General features: G+C 38.6%; 1 protein-coding gene across 1 annotated transcript; it reads left to right on the top strand.

The window, feature by feature from the left end:
* The first annotated feature begins 634 nt into the window (after positions 1–634).
* FGF8 (fibroblast growth factor 8) lies at positions 635–17,822 on the top strand. The gene is made up of 5 exons (XM_039331135.1): positions 635–666; positions 834–870; positions 2,906–3,086; positions 11,461–11,567; positions 16,718–17,822. The coding sequence occupies exons 1-5, from the start codon at positions 635–637 to the stop codon at positions 17,003–17,005; spliced, it is 645 nt and encodes a 214-aa protein (XP_039187069.1). The 3' UTR covers positions 17,006–17,822.
* The last annotated feature ends 1,943 nt before the right edge of the window (positions 17,823–19,765 follow it).

The following is a 19,765-nucleotide window of genomic DNA, read 5'->3' on the forward strand; positions in this document are numbered from 1 at the left end:
TCCCGTCGAGGGGTGGATGGGGGACGGTCTATGTTTGTTGGGGGGGAGGGGGGAAGGTGGGTAGGACGCGGGTCTAGGGACATCCCCGGACAGATGAGAAGGGGCTGGCACATTGGCGAGCAGCGCACAAGAGGAGGGACCAGGGCCGGACTGGTGCGTACTGCCCCTCGGGCGCTCCGAGAGTGGAGCGCACACCCACCCGGCCGAGCCGCCTGCCTCCCGTTCCGAGCTCCGCAGCCGCCAGCCTCGAAACACCGGGCTCTCCCTGCCCCTGGCGCGGCGCTGTCAGCGGAGCCTGCCCTCCCCGCTCGGCCCCGGAGCCTTCTGACAGCCAGCGCCGCAACCTCGGGCGATTCGGTGCCGCTCGGCTGCGGGACGCTCTCGAGGGATGGGCTGGGAGCGCCCAGGGAGTCCCTCGCCCTGACCGGGAGCTTGAGCCGCCCCGCGGGCCGAGCACCGCCCGGCGAAGGAAAAACGACGCCCGCGGAGAGAAAGCGAGAGCCTCCCCCACCGACCCCTGCTCCGGACCCGCCGGTTCACAGGAGCCGAAGACAACCGAGAAAACTCGGGCCCGCGGAGCCCGCTTCTTCTGCGCCTCGAGCCAATCGAGTCCCCGCGTAAAAAATCTCGCAGGATGAATCTCTTCTCTTCCGTGTTCAGCTATTTGTAAGTATTGAGTCTGGCCGCTCTTATGGACCGATTTCGACTTCCCTTCCCTTCCCCGAAATAGTCGCCTCGATTTTCCATCTTTATTTCTGCTCCATTTCAGTGGCAAAATTCATCTCACCGTCTACTTTGTTTTCCCCTCCACTCCCCCTTTTCCATTATTCTAGGCTACTGCACTTGTTTGCTTTCTGCTTGCAGGCACAGGTAAGGAATTGTTTTAATCCTTTCTAAATAGCTGCGATGGTTTTTATTATAGAGACAAAAAAAAATCTCTTTACTCCCCCCCCCTTTTTTTTAAAAAAAGTGATGTAATAAAAGGAATCCCTATGATTAAGAGACTAACCCAGTGCGGGGAGTAGAGGATAAAATGCAAAAAGTGTGGGAACGAGCATTGACTTAAAGTAAGAATAGATATACGCTGAGCTCCCCAATTGCAGTGTTGAAGAACCCCGGTGGGAAATTGGTGATGATCTATTTAAATCTTAGTAAACTGTTTTTTTCCATCCAATTTCCAGAATTAAATAAGAGCACATTCCTTCCATTATTATGATGTTTAAAAATTATACTTAAGAAACATACCTTAATTATAGGAAAGACCTTACTAACACTCTTGCTTCCTAGAAATTAGAAACCTCATTAACATATGGAGCAACACAGTCTGATACTGTGGAATTTATAACCCTTTTGGTGCAGTATTGATTGCAAATCCAGAGAGTTAAGGCCAAATGCTTGCAGAAACATTCCCCATGCAAGAGAACAGGTGTAGGATTCTGAATTAAATTTGGAATGGTCGCTTAATTCTATAAAGCTGAGTAAACAAATTGAATTCGGTGGACCTGAATGTAAAGGGAGTGTAGGCTCACGGTGTTGTAATATTTGGGAATATGAGATGGAAATCAAAGAGTATTATGGCTGGCCACATGGTCTACTCATTAGAGCAGGCAGAGCAATCCAGAGATGTTATGGAAAGAAATGCCAATAGGAAACCCATGCATCCCTCTGTGTGTGCGTGTGTACACATGCATGCATACACACACCACACACAAAAAGGATAAGAGATACATGATCAAGGGGAGACTTCTATAAAGTCCATCTTTCAGGAAGGAGTTGCTTCTCTGTATCTTTTGGACAACTTTAGTAGTTGATATGGAGCTGAAGATGGGCGGGGTGGGAGGTGGGGAGGCAGTGAGGAGGGAGGCTTTTTTCATGCACTGCCACCCCATGAAGTTGAAAGGAACAAATCTCCTCAACATTTGCTCAGAATACGTCTTTATAAATGTCAGGGGCAAACTAAAACCCTTCAGACTTAAAAGAGGAATTGGAAGCACGTTGGGGGTGGAAGAAGAGCAGCCTGAGAGAGGAGGGGAAACAGACACAGCCCCCCCCCCCACAGCCACTGCATGGTTGCGGCCGGAGCTCAGATTGCCCTACTGTTGCCGAACCTTCAGCTCACGAAAACTTTGAATGCGGGGTGGGTGGGTGGGAAAAGCACGGCAAGCCTCTCTATGGAAGGGCCTCATAAATATTAGTGAGAGACAATTCTGAACTGCCTGGGCTGCTGACACAACCAATCCCTGTTTAAGGGGATAAAATATAGCTATCCTCATCCCCACCCCCATCTACCGATCACTCTAGTCCAGGGCACAGAGGCACTCTGAGCCCTGCGGGACAAAACTCTTGGATGGACCAATTGAAATAGTTGGAAAGCCAATACCAAAGCAATAGAAACAAATCCAGGAATTGAAAGCCTGATTTCCAGGCAAATAGGATGCATTGAATTCCACATGATTGTATTTAAGCCAGTTAAGGATGTAATGTGCCTTGATGATATAGTTATGAATGATGGGGTACATTCATTTTTATTTTTGTTTGCCTTGTTGAGTTTTCCTAGATTTAAAGTGTCACAAACAGGATTGAGAACCTAGTTTAAATCTGCATTAGTCTAGACACATCTCTTTGAAAACAAAAGAGAGCCACGTTAGTACTTGGTTCTGGTCCAGGCTTGTCTTTATTTCCTGTCTTGCATGCTTGTTTTCCAGTGATAAACTCCTGGGCAGCCCAGTAACTTTTCAGTCACTGCTAGAATCCTGGTCTTTACTATATCAATACATAAGAGTCTCGATTCTATACGGCACCAACTTGGTGCCCTCACCAGATACACCAGGAGCACACCAAGATAGCCTTTCTCAGAGGAGTAGAGATTATAATGGTGTGTTGTATATTTTTTAATTTCCTAAAGGTAACTGTTCAGTCCCCACCTAATTTTACACAGCATGTGAGGGAGCAGAGCCTGGTGACCGACCAACTAAGCCGGAGACTCGTCCGGACCTATCAGCTATACAGTCGAACCAGCGGGAAGCATGTTCAAATCCTGGACAACAAGAAAATCAATGCTATGGCGGAAGATGGAGATGCTCATGGTAAGTCTGCATGTATGGGCAGGAGCACTGGGAGAGTGGGGGTGGAGAAGGCAATGCATGCAGCCCAGTAATTGATGATTTCCATCCCCTTTGTTTGCCAGAAATCATTACAAGCATTTGGAATGCAGAAAGCTTCTGATGGAAGAATGTGAGGATCAATATTTGTAATAACAGTATAATGCTTTCCCTTTGCGGATTGAGTCAGAGCTTCTGTGGAGGAGATTGGGCTGGATTTTACACCTGGTCACTGACCACGGAAATGGTGGGATGAGTTTAAGATTTTAAGATTTTAAGAATTAAAATCACAGGACTGTGGGAGAATAGGCATCTTCTTGCAGTATGTTCCAGCCTAACAGTGCAGCGGAAATAGGGAAACTGGAAGCATGTTGTGATATTAACCCCAGGTTTTCTAGAATCACAGGCAAAACTTGCCTTCAGCTAGGGAAGGCTTCTCTGGGAAAATAAGCTTTTAGGATGCACAAAATATCTTTCCCAAAGAGAAAAAGATGCGAGAATAGAAGACTGGCTGTAAAGATTTAAGTGAGACTTAGTTTTACAAATGATCAGTTTATATTCAGTTCATCAAAAATACACTGCAACAAATCATAAGTCCATGTTTTCCTTTCTAACTTTAATTATGCTTATGAAACACTGTATAATATTAAATGAGATGCTCCATAATTGCATTGTCTTCAATTTGTGGTCAATAATGTACATCCTAGTATTGAATCTCCATATAGCTACAATTTATGTATCATGACTACAATTATTGACCTCTCACATTAGCCACATTCGCCCTTCTCACATCAAACTATTATCTAAAAATCATGCAGGCTTGCTTATATTTAAGCTGGCTGAAGATTTTATTAACATTTTTAGCAGGCACTGATAGTGAGGGAAGAGTTTGCATGTGTATTACAGTATGCATCTTAGCTTTCAAGAAAACTGTCCCAGTCATAACTGAAATATACAACATAGTTTTCTTTTAAATAAAGGAAAAAACTGCATCCCTTCCTTAAATATATCATTCTCTAAAAAGTTACTTAATGTTTACATAACAGCATTACAACACACAGGAATGGATGATTTGCAAAAGAAAATATTTCTATTAAAAATGGTTAAGCATTTGAAGCGTAAGAAGCAAACTCAGCAGTGATCTAAAAAGAAAGAGAACACAAGCAGTTTTTCAGATGTAAGGTTTTAGGAGAATTGCAAGTCTGTAAATGTTAAAATAGAGGTTCAGGATTGTTCTATATGAATCTCTGGAGAGACCCCCATGTCTGGAAGAGCTATTAAAAGTCTTCTTACTTTCACCTTTTTAAACATTTCCTGAATACTTTCTCCTCTTCACATCCAGTTAGGGGATCAAGTGTGCCTCGCTGCATTTTTTCTGCATCTACGTAGCTCACTTTCCTTTCAAAGTTTGAGCATGAAACATAATTTTTACTGGGATAAATCTGTCACTGAAGGGAAAGAATAGAGTTGGAACTGTTAAGCTTTCACCCCATCACTAACAAAATCAACTTTTCACACCCTTCACATCTTATGTTATACTTCAAGTTGTTTTGCTTTGCTTTTTAGTTATTGTCTTTCTTTCCTTCTTTCTTTCTCTTTCTTTCTTTCTTTCTTTCTTTCTTTCTTTCTTTCTTTCTTTCTTTCTTTCTTTCAAAAAAAGTGATTTATTTCCACCAATAGCCATTTTCTCTGTTGTGACATTTTAATAGCTGATTTCAGGTCAGGTCCATTTTTCTTAGTTATCTGTCTTGACTGTCAATATCTGACTCAGTTTTCTAATTAGGAGTGAAGCCTATGGATCTTAAAGCTTGGCGTACTTCTGCCTTATATAGCAATCTGTAATCTGACTTTGAATCACTATGAGAGGAAGTAGTGTTAGAAATGAATGATAATTGTTGCATTTGTTTTCAGTTGTGTCTTTTAGGGAATTTTTCAGAAGTAATAACATAATAATAACTTTTGTATGTCTTATAATTTTAGGATTGGAATGGGCATTTTGCTAGTTTGCCTTCTTGTGGGCAGGTTATTGTTTTTCTCTCTGACAATTTCTTCTCTGCTTTCAGTCTGTATCTCTGTGCCAAAGCAATTTCAAACCAATTGAGTCTGTCAAGGCAGCAGCAATTCAGCGTTAGAGGGTGAGTCCCTGAAGAGGCTCGTGTGGTAAAGCTGACCAACAGGCAATAAATCAGAAAAGGGCCTTTGAAAAGGTAGAAGAGGAAAAAAGCATGTGGTGTTCTGCCTGTGTTTGGGGCTGCTTTTCTATGCCTCCCCACCAGTCAGCAGAGGAAGAGCATGAAAACTGATGCTCTTTAAATGTTAACTGCTCTCTTGATCGACCTCCCTTACTTGTGTCCCCCAAAGACAGATAAATAAGGGAACCTTGTCTATGCAGCTCAATGAAAAGGAGTCAGGGGTCCAATTGTCCTTGGGCAAGGAGGAGGTTACAGATGTTAATATTTTATAGACCAAAAAAGCAATAAAGTTAAAGGGCTCATAATAGGTTAAAAGAAGAAGTGATGTGATGCTGGAATTTAGCAGTTTTCAACCTGGGGTTTGTAGTTGGTGAAGTCCAAAGCCAGTTTGGAGAAGGCCACAGTATTGTAATCCATATACAGCTCAACATTCACCCAGGGAAAAGAACTGGTCTTACGCAGTTTCAAACAGAAAGAGTTAAGAGAGGCAGAAAGAGATGATGAGAGTGAGGTGATGACATCAGGTTAGATTCACTAGGTTTATGGAAAAATTGGCTGTCCATTTCAGTGGCTGACTTGGTGCCATGCAGAAAATTCTCTGCATGTTTCTACTGGTAGTGTCCATTTCCAATAAGAATATTACTTCAGAAAATACAATTTATTTTGAAAAAAGTTCTCAAGGATCTGGGCAATGAAGTAGAAAAACAGAAGACTCTTCTAAAGGAAAAAAATGTTGAGAAATTTCAAGTTTGCTGTTTCTGCATTATTAAATATTACATTATTAGACTTGTTTTAACATTATGGGAAATGGAGTTCTGTTCTAGACAGACTTGATCTAACCCATCAGCAACTGTGGCAATGCTTTAATTAGACTAAGAGTAGAATAATCTATTTTTATTATAGAACAAACTACGTTTCTGCAGGAAAGCATATAGATCAGTTGGATAGGGAAAGGTAAGACCATCAGGACCATAGGTTGTTTGGAACCTTAAAGGAATTCCCTACCTGATCAGTTTTGTTCCCCATCCCAGTGGTGAAAAGACTGTTTAAGATTTTAATAGAGGTATTGGGAATGTTTTGGAGGAAATCATTGATGGGAAGAAACCATCAATATTCTTTTAATCTTATTGAAAAACTGCTCCTTGCACAAAGTAATAAGACCTTATAGTAGCCACTGTCATTCCCAGAATAGAGTTCTCATCTCAAAAAGAGACATGCCTATATTTAAAATATTTTCACACTGGTGACTTGAAGCATCATCTAGCTTTGCTGGCTGAGGAATTCTGGGAGTTGAAGTCCACAACTCTTAAAGTTGCCAAGGTTGAGGACCCCTGATCTAGCACCACCCAGTCACCTCATTATCTCTTTAGTGACTTCACAATAGTTGGATGTCTCTAGAAGATGTTGCAAGTTCCTAATGGGGATCTGGAGAAAGTTCAGTCCTGCCCTCCAAGCTTTGCTCTATAAAAGACATGTTCTACTTTGTGACTGGAGTCACTTTTTCACTTTGGCTATTGAGAGTCACAGGATATGGCCATAATGACAATGCATGGATTGTGCCAGAGGAGAATAGAATTCATCTCATTTTGGAGAGCCTGTACTTTCTGAAGTAAAACATTAAAAAAACCAAAACATTATCTCATCAAGTTGGACTTGATAAACCAATCAGTTTACTTGGCCTGCTATGTGGCATTTCTCAGGTGAACATTGGCATTGGAACTGTGGGGGGGGGAGTCCAAGAGTTCAGTAAAAAGGAGCTACATGTAAGTCATATGTTGTCTATCTCCATGGCGTAAAAATGGGGCAGATTTGGGATGAATTATAGAAACCTGTGAAATAACGTATCCCAAAAAGTTTTCTAATTAGGAGTGAAGCCTATGGATCTTAAAGCTTGGTGTACTTCTGTCTTATATAGCAATCTGCAATCTGACTTTGAATCACTAGGAGAGGAAGTAGTGTTAGAAATGAATGATAATTGTTGCATTTGTTTTCAGTTGTGTCTTTTAGGGAATTTTTCAGAAGTAATAAATAATATAATAATAACTTTTTTATGTCTTATTATTTTAGGATTGGAATCAGCTTCTGTTAATAGCAAGCTCCCATTAATTCAGGATACTTCTGAAGTTATTGTACCAGCCTTGTCTTGATGATAGCAGTGTCTTGGCTTCCATTAGTTTATTTATATAGCCCTGTAGAGGGTTAGTTTCTGAGCATCATATTGTGGGCCTTGTATGTGGAATTTGGGAATTTGGAGCAACTGATGCAGTAAATAACCCCCCCCCCAAAAAAAGTTGTTGCATTGCAAGTTGCAAGATGAATAAAGAGAATTAAAGCTCAAGACTTGATGAACATATTGAGTTTTCCTAAACATAAAAGTTATAGAAATTGTTCCAGTATTGACATATTAGCCTGGGCACTAAAATGATAATCCCACGCCATCTCTCTCTTTCTCCTTCCTAAGAAAAGAGAAAAGGAAATGGTTTGCACTTAGTTTGTTGCAAGTCATAGGTTCAAGAAAGCAGGGCAGAAATTATTTTTAAAAAGAGATTGAAAGATTTAACTAACTCATGTAGAAATGTTTGCTGCTTATGGAAAAGGCATTTTGTTAGGCTAAGCCTGACACAGTTTTCTTAAAAAAAAAAAGCCTTCCCTTGATTATGTATCAAATATGCATTTTTCTTGTTGCAAAAGGATCTTTCCCTTTGCAGCAAGTGCAAGCATATCAGATCTTCAGAATTGATAGGATAATTGATGTGATAATCAAATTGATGTAGTTTATTGTTGCTAGGAAAACAAGTTATCCCTTGCAAACTAGCATTCCTTAGACACTCAAGATTCCTAGAAGTTACCTATACTGGCTGGGAATTCTGGGAGCTATGGTCCAAATGTATCTAGTTGGGCCAAGACTTTTTCTTCTGTAAGCAGAACAATTGTGATTAGAAAATGTGGCTATCTAGTATAATGATTGGTTAAAAAAAGAATAGTTCCTCCCACTGTCTCTAAGCATCATGATGGTGAGTGAGACAGTATGGCCATGGATGACTCAACCTATGTTAACAAGAGCAACGTAAATGCAAGAGTATTAGAGAGAAGCAGAGATTAATCCTCCAGGACTCATAAGTTCTTCCCAATGGCTGCCAGAACTGCAAAATTGTGGATGATGCTGACATGTCAGCCAAGTTTCTTTTTGTTTTTAATCTTTCAGTGATTACTATATTTTTGCAGTGCACTTCTAATAACTTTATTCTTTCCTTTAAACAATTAATTTTTGTATTGAAAACTGATTAAATAAATGATGAGTTAAAAAGGTGGAAGTGAGAGAAAGATCATTAGCAGAATTAATAAACCAGGGTTAAACAATTTGTGCAGTTTCTGTCATGCTCATGTGTTTGCCCTTAATGTGTACTTCTATTCTTGTGCCACTGATGGTAATATTCTTTCTTATTGAAGACCTTAGCCGAATGTAGTGTTTGGGGTAAAATAGTGAGCCTCTCCAAACTTTACACTGAGCTGGTATATTCCAGCTGTTCTGCCTTTGTATAATCTGAATGCTTCTCTTTTTTTCACAGTAGCGCTTTGACATCCAGTCTAAAAGGTAAAACACAAAAAAGATGAGAGGGACAACAAGGAATATTATGGAAAGCATTGTGGCTTATCTTCATTGCAATGCTATTCCTCTCTTTCCCTAAAATTCATTACAGGTGAATAGTGTATTACTGCTTTTGAGAGGACTTTGCAGATAACTTTTCTGCAAAGGCTGAAGTGCCATAAAACCACTCACCTGGTTGACGGAGCATGTTTGTGTTTATATTTGCCCTAATGTGATTAGCCCAGCCTCAGTGAAGTAGGATTTGCATTAATGGGTGCAAATTCAGGATCAAAGGTGATGCACAAAAATTGTTTCATTGAAGCAGCATTCTAGGTTCTTTTTGATAGGAGATAGGCAACATTATGCTCTCCAGATATTTGGATTGCAACTTCTTTCAGTTCTAGTTATCCCCTCTCTTTCCCCACCCAGCAGCAGCCAGTTACCTGCCTGCTGAAAAGGGAAAAGAAGGAAAGGGGAAGGATTTCTGATGCTCCCTGTCAGATTCCCAAGAGGAAGTTCCCAAGAGGCAGGTAATGGGAAATCACTTCTGTTCCTACTGCTGTTTTGCCCACTCTTGGTCATTCTGTTTCTCTGTTAAGATGAGGATATATCTCTGAAACCATGACCCAACGGGTTGTCTTTCATATTAAAAACAGGTCCTTGATAGAATGCGATGGGGGAGAGTAAGAGAAAGATATGGACCACAGAAGAAGAGTTGTTTTACTGGGTACAAGATATGATGGATTCCAATCATTGGTGTGAATATTATTTTAAAGTCTCAGAATTTGCCCTTTGTCAGCAAAAGCTTTGTCGCAAAGTCTCAAGTGTTATCAGTAAAAAGAAGAGTAGGATCCAGTTTAGAGTTATATCATCATTTTATGATCAGAAATGGCAAGCATGAAGTCCAATTCTTCATAGAAATTTTGGGCACCCTGAACCCTAAACAAAAGTTCCACACAGAATCCTTTATTTCTTTCAGAAACAATATTATGGCAGAGTTGGATTGCCGAGATAGTTCTTGGAGGACAATTGGCTCCAGATCTTGGGGTTTATGCAAAAGCAAGAAGAAAGGACAAGCTATTGATCTGTAATTTGCATAGCAGCTCCATAAGTCAATCAATGCCCATTAAAAAACTGAGATTAAATCAATATACCCTCTCACAAAGGAGAAATGCTTTAAGGGGTCAGCTTTTCTCTGCAAAATCAGCAACCATACAAAGAGGGAAGAAGGTGGAGAAGGGTCTTAAACTGCCTTCTGGTTCTTCATGGTCTAGACTCTAGACAGAACAGAGATGCAATGAAGGCAAGATAATTAAGGAAGAAATTCTAAATTCTCTTTGTTGCACAGACCATATTGCTATCTTTAGAAAATATCATTATTTTTGTATTTATTGCTGACCTAGATTTTGTATTAACTTCTGATTTTCTTCTCCATGTTTTGTGCATAGGGTTTTAATTATTTGCCTTGATCATGGCACAAGCATGTGCTGGCAATATTTTCTTTTTTTTTTTGTGTTCTCATGATGTTGCCTTCATCTGTCTCTTGATTATGAGATAGACAGGCTTAATCTCTTCTTAGATGTACCATATTAACATGCAATTTTTTCTTTATTTCAACACTGTCTGAGGTCAGTATCAGGGTATATAAAATCTGTAAGATTGTGTTACTGTTACCTTGGAAAGTAGTCAGATGACTGCAGTAACTTGAAACAGACAGTTAATGCAGAATAGGGATCTGCTATGGGGACAGTCAATTTCATGCTGGTGTAGGTTTTTTTGCCTAGTGAAGGATGGGTAAAGAGTATTTCAGCTCAGCAGTCGTGAAAGACTGTCTATCATAGATTACTCCCCCCACCTCTGCTTGCTCCTCTGGTTAGTTAAATTCTAAGAGTTCTAAGTTTAAAAAGATATAGGAAATTTAGAATAATCACATTTTTTGCTTTCTTTATTCTATCTTTTGGACCAAAGGATACTATTACAATATTGAAATGATTTTGTTGTTGTTGCTGGGTATAGACAACAGGAGCCAATACAAAGAATAAACTTGTGATGCCTTAAAAATTAACCAAGTTATTATCACATAATTCTTAATAGATAAATAAAATTACCCAGTCTTTCAAAGACAAGTGGAAAAATATATTTGTGCTATTGATGTTATTGTTCCATTGATTCTCACACCATAGGGAAAAAGTAATGTACAATGCAGCTCCTGGTTCCCTGTAAAACATATTCCTTTTTTCTTTGCTTCAAATGGAGACTCTTAAATGAGATTTGGGAGTGGATGGAGTTTAAGCGGGCACATTGCTCTGTGTATCAAAAAATAAATGTACCGTAAGTGATTTTACATCCATACTCCAGAGTTTTATTCCTTATCACAAGAACAGCACAGTCCCGGGCCCCTTTTGGCTCTATTGTGATTGTATAGAATGCCCAACTACATGGATTATCATTACATTTCATTGTACATAAGTCTTGCTACAACAGAAAAATGTCATCGTATTTGGCTTTTTTTTTTCCTCTCAGACTTCTATAGGATGTTGATCTTATAACTTGATTTCTGTTGCCTTATTCTTTCCAGCTAAGCTCATTGTGGAGACTGATACTTTTGGGAGCAGAGTAAGAATCAAGGGAGCAGAGACAGGCTTCTATATTTGCATGAACAAAAAAGGAAAGCTGATTGGCAAGGTAAGAAGACAGACAACAAACTTTTGGGAAGATTGTAAGAATATGGCTAAATTGGCTTTTGATGTGGCAGTGAACAATAGCCTTATGCAAACAGGAGGGTATGTGATTGAAGCTAGTAAGTTGCTCATTTGTATACTTTCATTTGTTTTGGGAAAACTTCATGCAGCAAGTTTGTCCTTAACCTCAAAAATCCAGTATTTAAAGCAATCATTTAAACACATTTTTAGAAGGTGGAGAAAAGAGAAGAGGTTTAAATCAGTACTTTTTTGGATTGGAGGAATATTTGGATAGATGAAAATGTGTAATGGATTTCCTAACTAAATAGTATTGGGATATACTTGGAGTATAAACTTCACTATTTACAAAATGTTAGCATGGCAGATGTGATCAATCGCAAACACTTATTTCTATAATCCCAATAATTGTTTAGCATTTTGTTTTCCCTTTTGCTTCTGGTTACTATATCATTGATTTTATGGTCATAAACAATTAAGAAAATTGTACATCAGTTTTAGATGCAGTGTAAAATATAAATGGATGGGCATGACCATGCAGCCATCTTATTGCATGATGAGGTCTATTGTAAGTATGATATTTCTGGATATTTTTTTTCAGCCACAGACTATTCATTTTAAAAGATCAACCATTTTAACCTTACGTCTATGCAGGCTTGCTGGAGACCAAAAGCGTTTGTATTCCAGACAAAGTTTGTGACTTTGAGCCTCGTAGAAATCCAAATGAAATATCATTGGATTTGTGAAACATATTTTTGAGCCAACATATTTAAAGCTCCACTTTTTGACACTTCTTCTAATTTTTACACAAATTGCATGAAAATTCTATAACTCAAAGGTCTTTTGTAAGAAGACCTCAAAAACTGTGGCTTATCTTTCTCTGTAAAAAAAAATCATGTGTGGTGCTATAAAAATAGTGATTTGCAGAATGTACTAATAAGAAACTTAGAGTTGGCCTCAGAGCCCCTTTACCCACCCTGGAAACTATTATGTTGGAGGCCACCTTAAATCACAGTATTATGAAGCATTATGTTTTTTAATTCTCCCCTTTTTCTATATTTATTTGAAGTATTTGCATGCTGTTTATTCCACTAATGCTCCATAGAAATACAATTAACACAAAAGTACTTTTGAAGACAGATCTTAAAATGTTATGAAAACATTAAATTAAAAAGTTCAGAACAATCAAAATAACTTAAATATATTTAAGAAGAGAATCTACAAAAGATGTCAACAGCAGTCTAGTTAGGGGCAAGCTGAGTGGCACACCGAGATCTCGTCTTCAGGGTTTACAGTCTAGGCTGCCTGAGGCGATTAGTTCAGCCTGCTTGATGGCAGGGCCAGTTCCTTCCAATTAAATCCTGAGGAGTTAGACACAACATCAGCATCCTGATCCTTGGGGATTAAAGACGACACTGGGCATGACCATGCAGCCATCAAAAAAAGATTGAGGAAGGCCTGGGCCCCGAGGGCTAGACCAAGCTATTTTACTGCCTGAAGTAGAAGAACAAATGCAGTCTTTCTCCAGAGAACATGGGAGGGGGGGATGAACCCCGGCCAGGTTAGTTGGCACTTGAGGCAGAAAATCCACAAACTTCTCTCTTAGGTATAAAAACAAAGTAGCAATAAATTAAAAAACAACAACAAGATTTTTCTTTCTTCTCATGAAAACTATGAAAAGGTTTTCCATGGATGAAATTAACTGCATATACAGCCTCTATAAAGATTCTAGTCCAGTCCTGGAGAGATATTCTAGGGAGGTTTAATATTTTCCCTTGTTTCTGCTTTCCTAATTCAGATATGTTGTAGGTGGGAGAATTCAGTCTGATAGATTACATAAAGAAAACTTAAATTTCTTTCTCTGGCATTGGGGATCTGCCTGTCCCCCTTTTACTCCCTCCTACCCCCTCCAGAGGACTTTTTGATCAGAGATCTCCTGTTGCACTTTCTCAACTTTTAAGCAGTTGAATAAAAATCTAAAATTCCTACTTCATTATTTTTTGCATTAAGAAAGACTGAACCAGTTGCTTTCATTTTCTCGGAATTTTGATTGAAAAATGAAAATTCTGGTAAATTCTTACTTTAATTTCTTCCCTAATTGTGACATATGGCAACATTGCAAAGTAATCCCTAACATGCATGTCTTACTCAAAAGCAGGAAGTGGTATAGGAAATCTATAGAATAGAATAGTATTGTTGTAGCTTATTATTTTTTTTTAATGGAAATGCAATCTAAAAAAAGTAATCAGGGTCAGACCTGTTGATAGTTGAATGGGAGATTCTGATTAGCAAAGTCAATGGTGAAGCTAGTAGGAAGTCGCAAGTTGTGGTCCTGTGAGATCCTTGCCTAACAATGGCCATTGTGGGCCTGCGGGAACTGCCAATGCTAAATGGTGCAGTCAGGTGATTTTTTTAACTTACGACTATGTTGTTTGAGAATAGAGTTTCTGGTCCCAATTAGCATCCTTGGGAAAGGACTACCTGAAGAGATGTTTACACACTGTATCTGCACATTCAGCCTGAAATAAAGTTGTTGCCTTTGGTTTTGTGCATTTTCCTTTCTCTTTCATGCTCGCTCTCTCTCTCTCTCTTAGAGCAGTCTTTGGTTCTATGTATTTTTTATTAAAGACATCCGAGGTTCTTGGAACAGAACCTTGAGGTAGGTTGCAAGCTAGGCTTGGATAACATGATATAGTTGCAGGAGATCAGGAAAAATGCTGCAAAAGTTGTATTACATTAGCTGATGAAAAAGGCTCAGCAGTATAAAAATGAAGTGCATTCCTAAGTCTTGTCATTTAGATTCATTTCTTCCCATCTCCATTGCAAAGGACCTTCCCCATAGATTCCACTGCTACTCTTAGTAAAACATTCCAAAATATTTCCTATTCCTTGTAGGGATGAGATGTAGCTCAACAGTGGTGCCGTGTTTGGAAACACAAGATCCCATGTTTAATCTCTAGTCAACCAAATAAGGCTTTAGCCTAAAAGTGGCTAACATTACCAATAAGCAAAGACAGTATTGAGGTAGAAGGATTAGGATCATATCTGGTATAAAATTGCTTGTCATGTTCCTATTGAAACGGTCCTACACTAGAATATGAGACCCTTTATTTAAAAAAGATATTGTTAGACTTCGAGATGCTTTGATTTCTTAGCAAAGCTTCCAACGTCCTTCAACTTTCCATTCAAATTATGAGCCCAGATTTAGATAAATAGATATATGGTCTTCCATGATGATTTTTACTGACTTTTCAACTTGGTTCTCTTTTCATTGTCTCACTTTTGCTTTGCATGTGGTTATGGTTAGAAAGGACCAGCAGCACAGGAATGCAGAATTGATCAATCTTGTTGATCTCGTATTGAGATGTCCATCTAGGAGCCCAACTACCTCGGTTGATCAGGCACCACAACATCACTCAATCTACTATGGATATGCTGTGGTGTATTCTGTCTTCTGAATAAATCTGCATTCTTCTACTGGCAATTATTCTTTGATATTTTAAGGAGAATATTTTATCTAAATCCTATAGTAATTATACCAGCTCTAGATGTTTCTTTTTGGCAGAAAATTTATTATATGCAGAGGACAAGAAATTCACAATCAGAGTGATCCCTTTTGGGCCCCCTCTGGATTTGCCAGTTGGTGTAAAGTGTTAGTGTTTGGTTTCCAAACACTCCTATTTAAATCTGTAATGAGTTAGGTTGCATTCAAATGAAGTGACACTAATTAGCAGTAACTGAAGTCTGCCATGTTTGTAATAAGTGCTAAGGATATTTGGCACCTTCTGTGAGGTGCCATCTTCTGTATCACTTTAGAATCTAAGTATTAAGGCAGGATTCTAAAGATTCACTCTATCTAGACACAACTTTATTAACTAAAACATAATGAAAGGAAAGATATATACAAACTATAATTTATACATCTATGTATATGTAAGAGAGTGAAGTAAATGGAGGAAAAATAGACATGACAAGGTCATATCAAATGCCTCTTTCAGTTTCTCTAATTTCACACTTCTAGAAATATGTGTTTGTTGAATAGAGAGCTAAATGAAAATTACGGTGTTTGTGCTACTGAATACACCCAACATTAAAATTAATAGTCTTATTGTTAACAGACTCTAAATTTCAATCCTAGTTTTTGTACAAAGTAGGAGAAAAAGTTTGAAAAGACATGTAGTACACAGATATAGAGCTTTGCAGATTTTAATGGCATCCAATTCTTACAGCATTTACCTGCACACATGGGGGTTGAAGTATAAACAGATATTTTCACTACTTATAGAACTGTTGCTATTCTGATTATACACAGTGATTTTGTTGAGCAACAGTAAGTAAAAATGTTTGTCTCTTTCTACTTAAATTGGAGCTTTGGATAATAATAAAAGAAAACTAATTGTAGTTGTAGGGAAAAAAGGATAGTCAATAGGATAGTAAGGAACAAGTAATCATAAAAGTGAATATATGAGTATATAATTCCTACAAACTTAGTTACTGTATCAGCCACTGCTATTTACAATGGACACTGAATTTATGGAGAAAAGTTTTTTCTTTAGTCATGAACTTATACCATATCACAATCATTGTGGCCTTTGCTTCAGTAAAGCTGCTTGGCATAATGGAACATAGAAGCTTGGATATAAATGGAGATACCTAAAATGTTTTATTGGAAAAGGCTTATTATAAGTGTGGGGCTGATACCTGCCCAAAGAGGCTTTAAGGCAGCGGTTCTCAACCTATGGGTCGCGACCCCATTTGGGGTCGATCGACCATTTCACGGGGGTCACCAAGCAAGGCTGTCTGCCATTTTTTCCCCCTCTTCCGGCGGGTGCCTTACCTGCCTTGGGCTGGGCCAGCTGGTGGCCCAGCCGGTGGTTGGCCTGCTCCGTCTCTGCCACTTGCCAGCTACGCCTCGGCCGGCACAGGGGGCGGCACCACGCATGCGCGGCACTCCCGGGCAGGGAAAGTCCTCGACTTACGATCGGTTGGGTAGTCCTCGACTTACGACCGGTTTAGTCCTTGACTTACAACTGGTTGGGGGTCGCGGCATTAAAAAAGTTGAGAACCACTGCTTTAAGGACAGGTGAGGTGGGTAAGACAAAAGATGTCAAATTATTCATTCTTTTCCACTTGCAGAGCAATGGCAAAGGCAAGGATTGTGTCTTCACTGAGATTGTGCTGGAGAACAACTACACAGCATTACAAAATGCAAAATACGAAGGATGGTACATGGCCTTCACCCGGAAGGGGCGTCCCCGCAAAGGCTCCAAGACTCGTCAGCATCAGCGTGAGGTGCACTTCATGAAGCGGCTGCCCAAAGGCCACCAAACAACAGAGCCTCATAGACGCTTCGAATTTCTTAATTATCCTTTCAATCGAAGGAGCAAAAGGACTCGAAACTCCAGCCCAAAGCCATCGCCCTGACCTGCCTCACCTTCTACCGCTTATGACCACTTTCCTTTGCTGGAGGACATTGTCCAGAGACTCAGTTGATAGACAATAACTAGAGACTTACCTATGACGATGACTATAAAAGAGGATTGGAAGAAGAGGGGGAACAAAACTTGATTTAGTTGTTTATAATTGTTCTGTGTTTTTTTAAAAAACAAAAGAGGCTCTATTTTTGTATTCCAGCTTTAATGCTTTTTAAAGAAAAAGCAGTATAATGTTTAAATACTCATGGAAGGTTGCTCTTCACTTAGGAAGATTTTGAGTTCTTTGGGAGGGGCCATGCATTATGTTTTGTTAGATTGGTTTTTAACATGGGGTAGGATAAGTAGGAGGTAGTTGATCTAGGCATAAGCATAGAACATACCCTCTTCAATAAAATCATACACTTGGGACCAAATTTCTACCTCAGATAAGTTACTTAAGAGGATGGAGTCCATCCCCAATTCTTTGTGTTAGGGACTTATTTTGGTGTGCTTTTTTGCACACATGTGAAATGTCTCTAATATTTGTAGATGGTGGTCTTCCTTGGAGTCAAATTTGTTTAAATAAGTCTTTTAGGTCCTACCCAGATGGGACACGGTCGTTGTTTTCATTTTTGTGTAATAGAGAAGAGATGATGAAAACATAATGACTGTCCTTGCTGGAGGAGATGCTAAGGGCATGGTTTGCTTTGTTCTTTCAATGCTAATCATTTTTCCAAAGGTCTGGATTTATTGTCCTGTCAATAAAGTGGCGATAAGTTAAAAATGATATTTCACCTATTACACCACCATTTCTAAGGATATTCCATAAGATTGAATAAAATTAACTCTAGGGCCATCAGGGTATTTTCAGTTCCTAGGTAACCCTAAGGAGAAAAGAAGCCTTCTTTCCAGATGATTGGCAACTTGAAACCCCCGACCCAAAGTCAGTCCTTGAGGGTTTTTTCTTAGTCTTGCAATTTTGTCACTCTATAATTTGCAATTTTATTTGTAAGCCAACTTCCCAAAAAATACTTTGAGGAAAACCAGCAACTGAACTGATTTGTGATTATTTTTCGTTGCCATATTGTTAGCGCATGTCAGTTGTTCTGATTACCCGTAGCTACTGATATGTAGATATTTGTGTTTGTGTGCTTCACATGAGATTCAAGTGACATATTTATATCAGCTGGAAAACTATCTAGAAACATTTTGCTGTTTTGATAATCTTTTCTAGTTGTCACTGAACAAACGTAGCTATTAGGGTTATAAACTATTAGAGTTATGTTTATGTTTTCATACATTGCTCTGATTTAAAGATGGATTTTTAAGGCAATGATGTAAGTTTATAAGTTTTTTTTAACTTCCCTTATACATTAATTTGATTAAAACCCAAGGGGAGGGAGATCATGCATGTGAGATATACCAGATCCAAAGGGCTTAATTTCTCACAAACCTTTCCTGACCAAGCAAGCTTTGCAACAATATTAGATTTTTCCACCATCCTCATGACTGTTTCATTCAGAATTTACCAGGGAACATTAATTACCATTCTATCTTGATTAGACTTCAAATTGATTACTATGTGAGATGCTTATGTTGTCTATTTCCTTTCTGTGCCCTGGTTTAGTTCTTTATCTGGACAAAACAGATCTTGTGCTCAAATCTGCAGTGGTCTGGAACAATGTGTTCTGCCCAAACAGGGATTTCAGAAAGTTTCAATAATTCTGAGGAATGAGATTCTGTGTCACATATTTGATTTGAAAAGTGTATTTTCAAAGGGTCATTTAAAATAACACCAATAAGAAAAAAACTATGTTAAAAAAGAGCATGAAAACTGTGAACAACCTTGCTATAACAGCACATCTTTCTTGCTCCTTAAGGGCTTAAAAAAAGTTTACTGTATACAAATTGAAATATGAAATTGTTGGAAATATTTATTTAATATGTGCATTAAAATTTCTAGTAGTAAAAATAAACTTGACTTTTTGGCTGTGTGATTTACAGTAGGGACGAGGATCTGCTAGGAGTGGAAGATGATACTACGGAGAGCAAATCTGCAAACAACTTTGTTGAGAAAAAAAGATTCTGGGCTCCTGATTTTGGCTCTGAGGCATCATAGCAGCTTGGCTGCATTTTCTGCAGACATTCTAGCAATGGTTTTCCACTCAGCTGGGGATAATTTTAATGACCCTAAAAATTTTTTTAGAAGAGTGGTAAGCATCAGTGCAGGAAAATTTCAAATTCTAACTTTCAATAATTGAAAATGGTTGGCTAATGATTTAATTTCAGTAAAACTTGGTAATTTAATTTTGAATTTTTTTCTTTTAATTTTTGGGTTAATTTCATAAATTATATTTAAAATGACATTATTTAAGAGTTTGTACTACATGATTTAAATTGAAATGCTATATGTACTTGGAGGTAAATTCCATTTAATTCAATGGTTTATTTGTATAAATAGGATTACTCCATTAAAGAAGGTAAATATTCTTGTACCATCTTTAACACTATTGGACACAGTTATCATACATAATTAATTTATAGATTTTGTTGTCAGAGTAGGAGAGACAGTTAGAAAAAAGATGGATGGCTCTATTAGCAGGATAAGTTTTTATGTAGGGTAAAAAAAGGGAATATGCTAATACCAGGTATTAGTGGGATGGGAATGAGAAAAATTACTGTGTGCTTCACAATCCCAGTAAGAAACATTTGGTCTAAAGGTGTTGATCTATGAGTCTGTGGAAGTCAAGCATTGAAACATAACCTGAGG

The sequence above is a fragment of the Crotalus tigris genome, unplaced genomic scaffold (genome assembly GCF_016545835.1).
Source record: "Crotalus tigris isolate CLP2741 ecotype Arizona unplaced genomic scaffold, ASM1654583v1 scf7180000024434.1680833, whole genome shotgun sequence".
Lineage (NCBI taxonomy): Eukaryota > Metazoa > Chordata > Lepidosauria > Squamata > Viperidae > Crotalus > Crotalus tigris.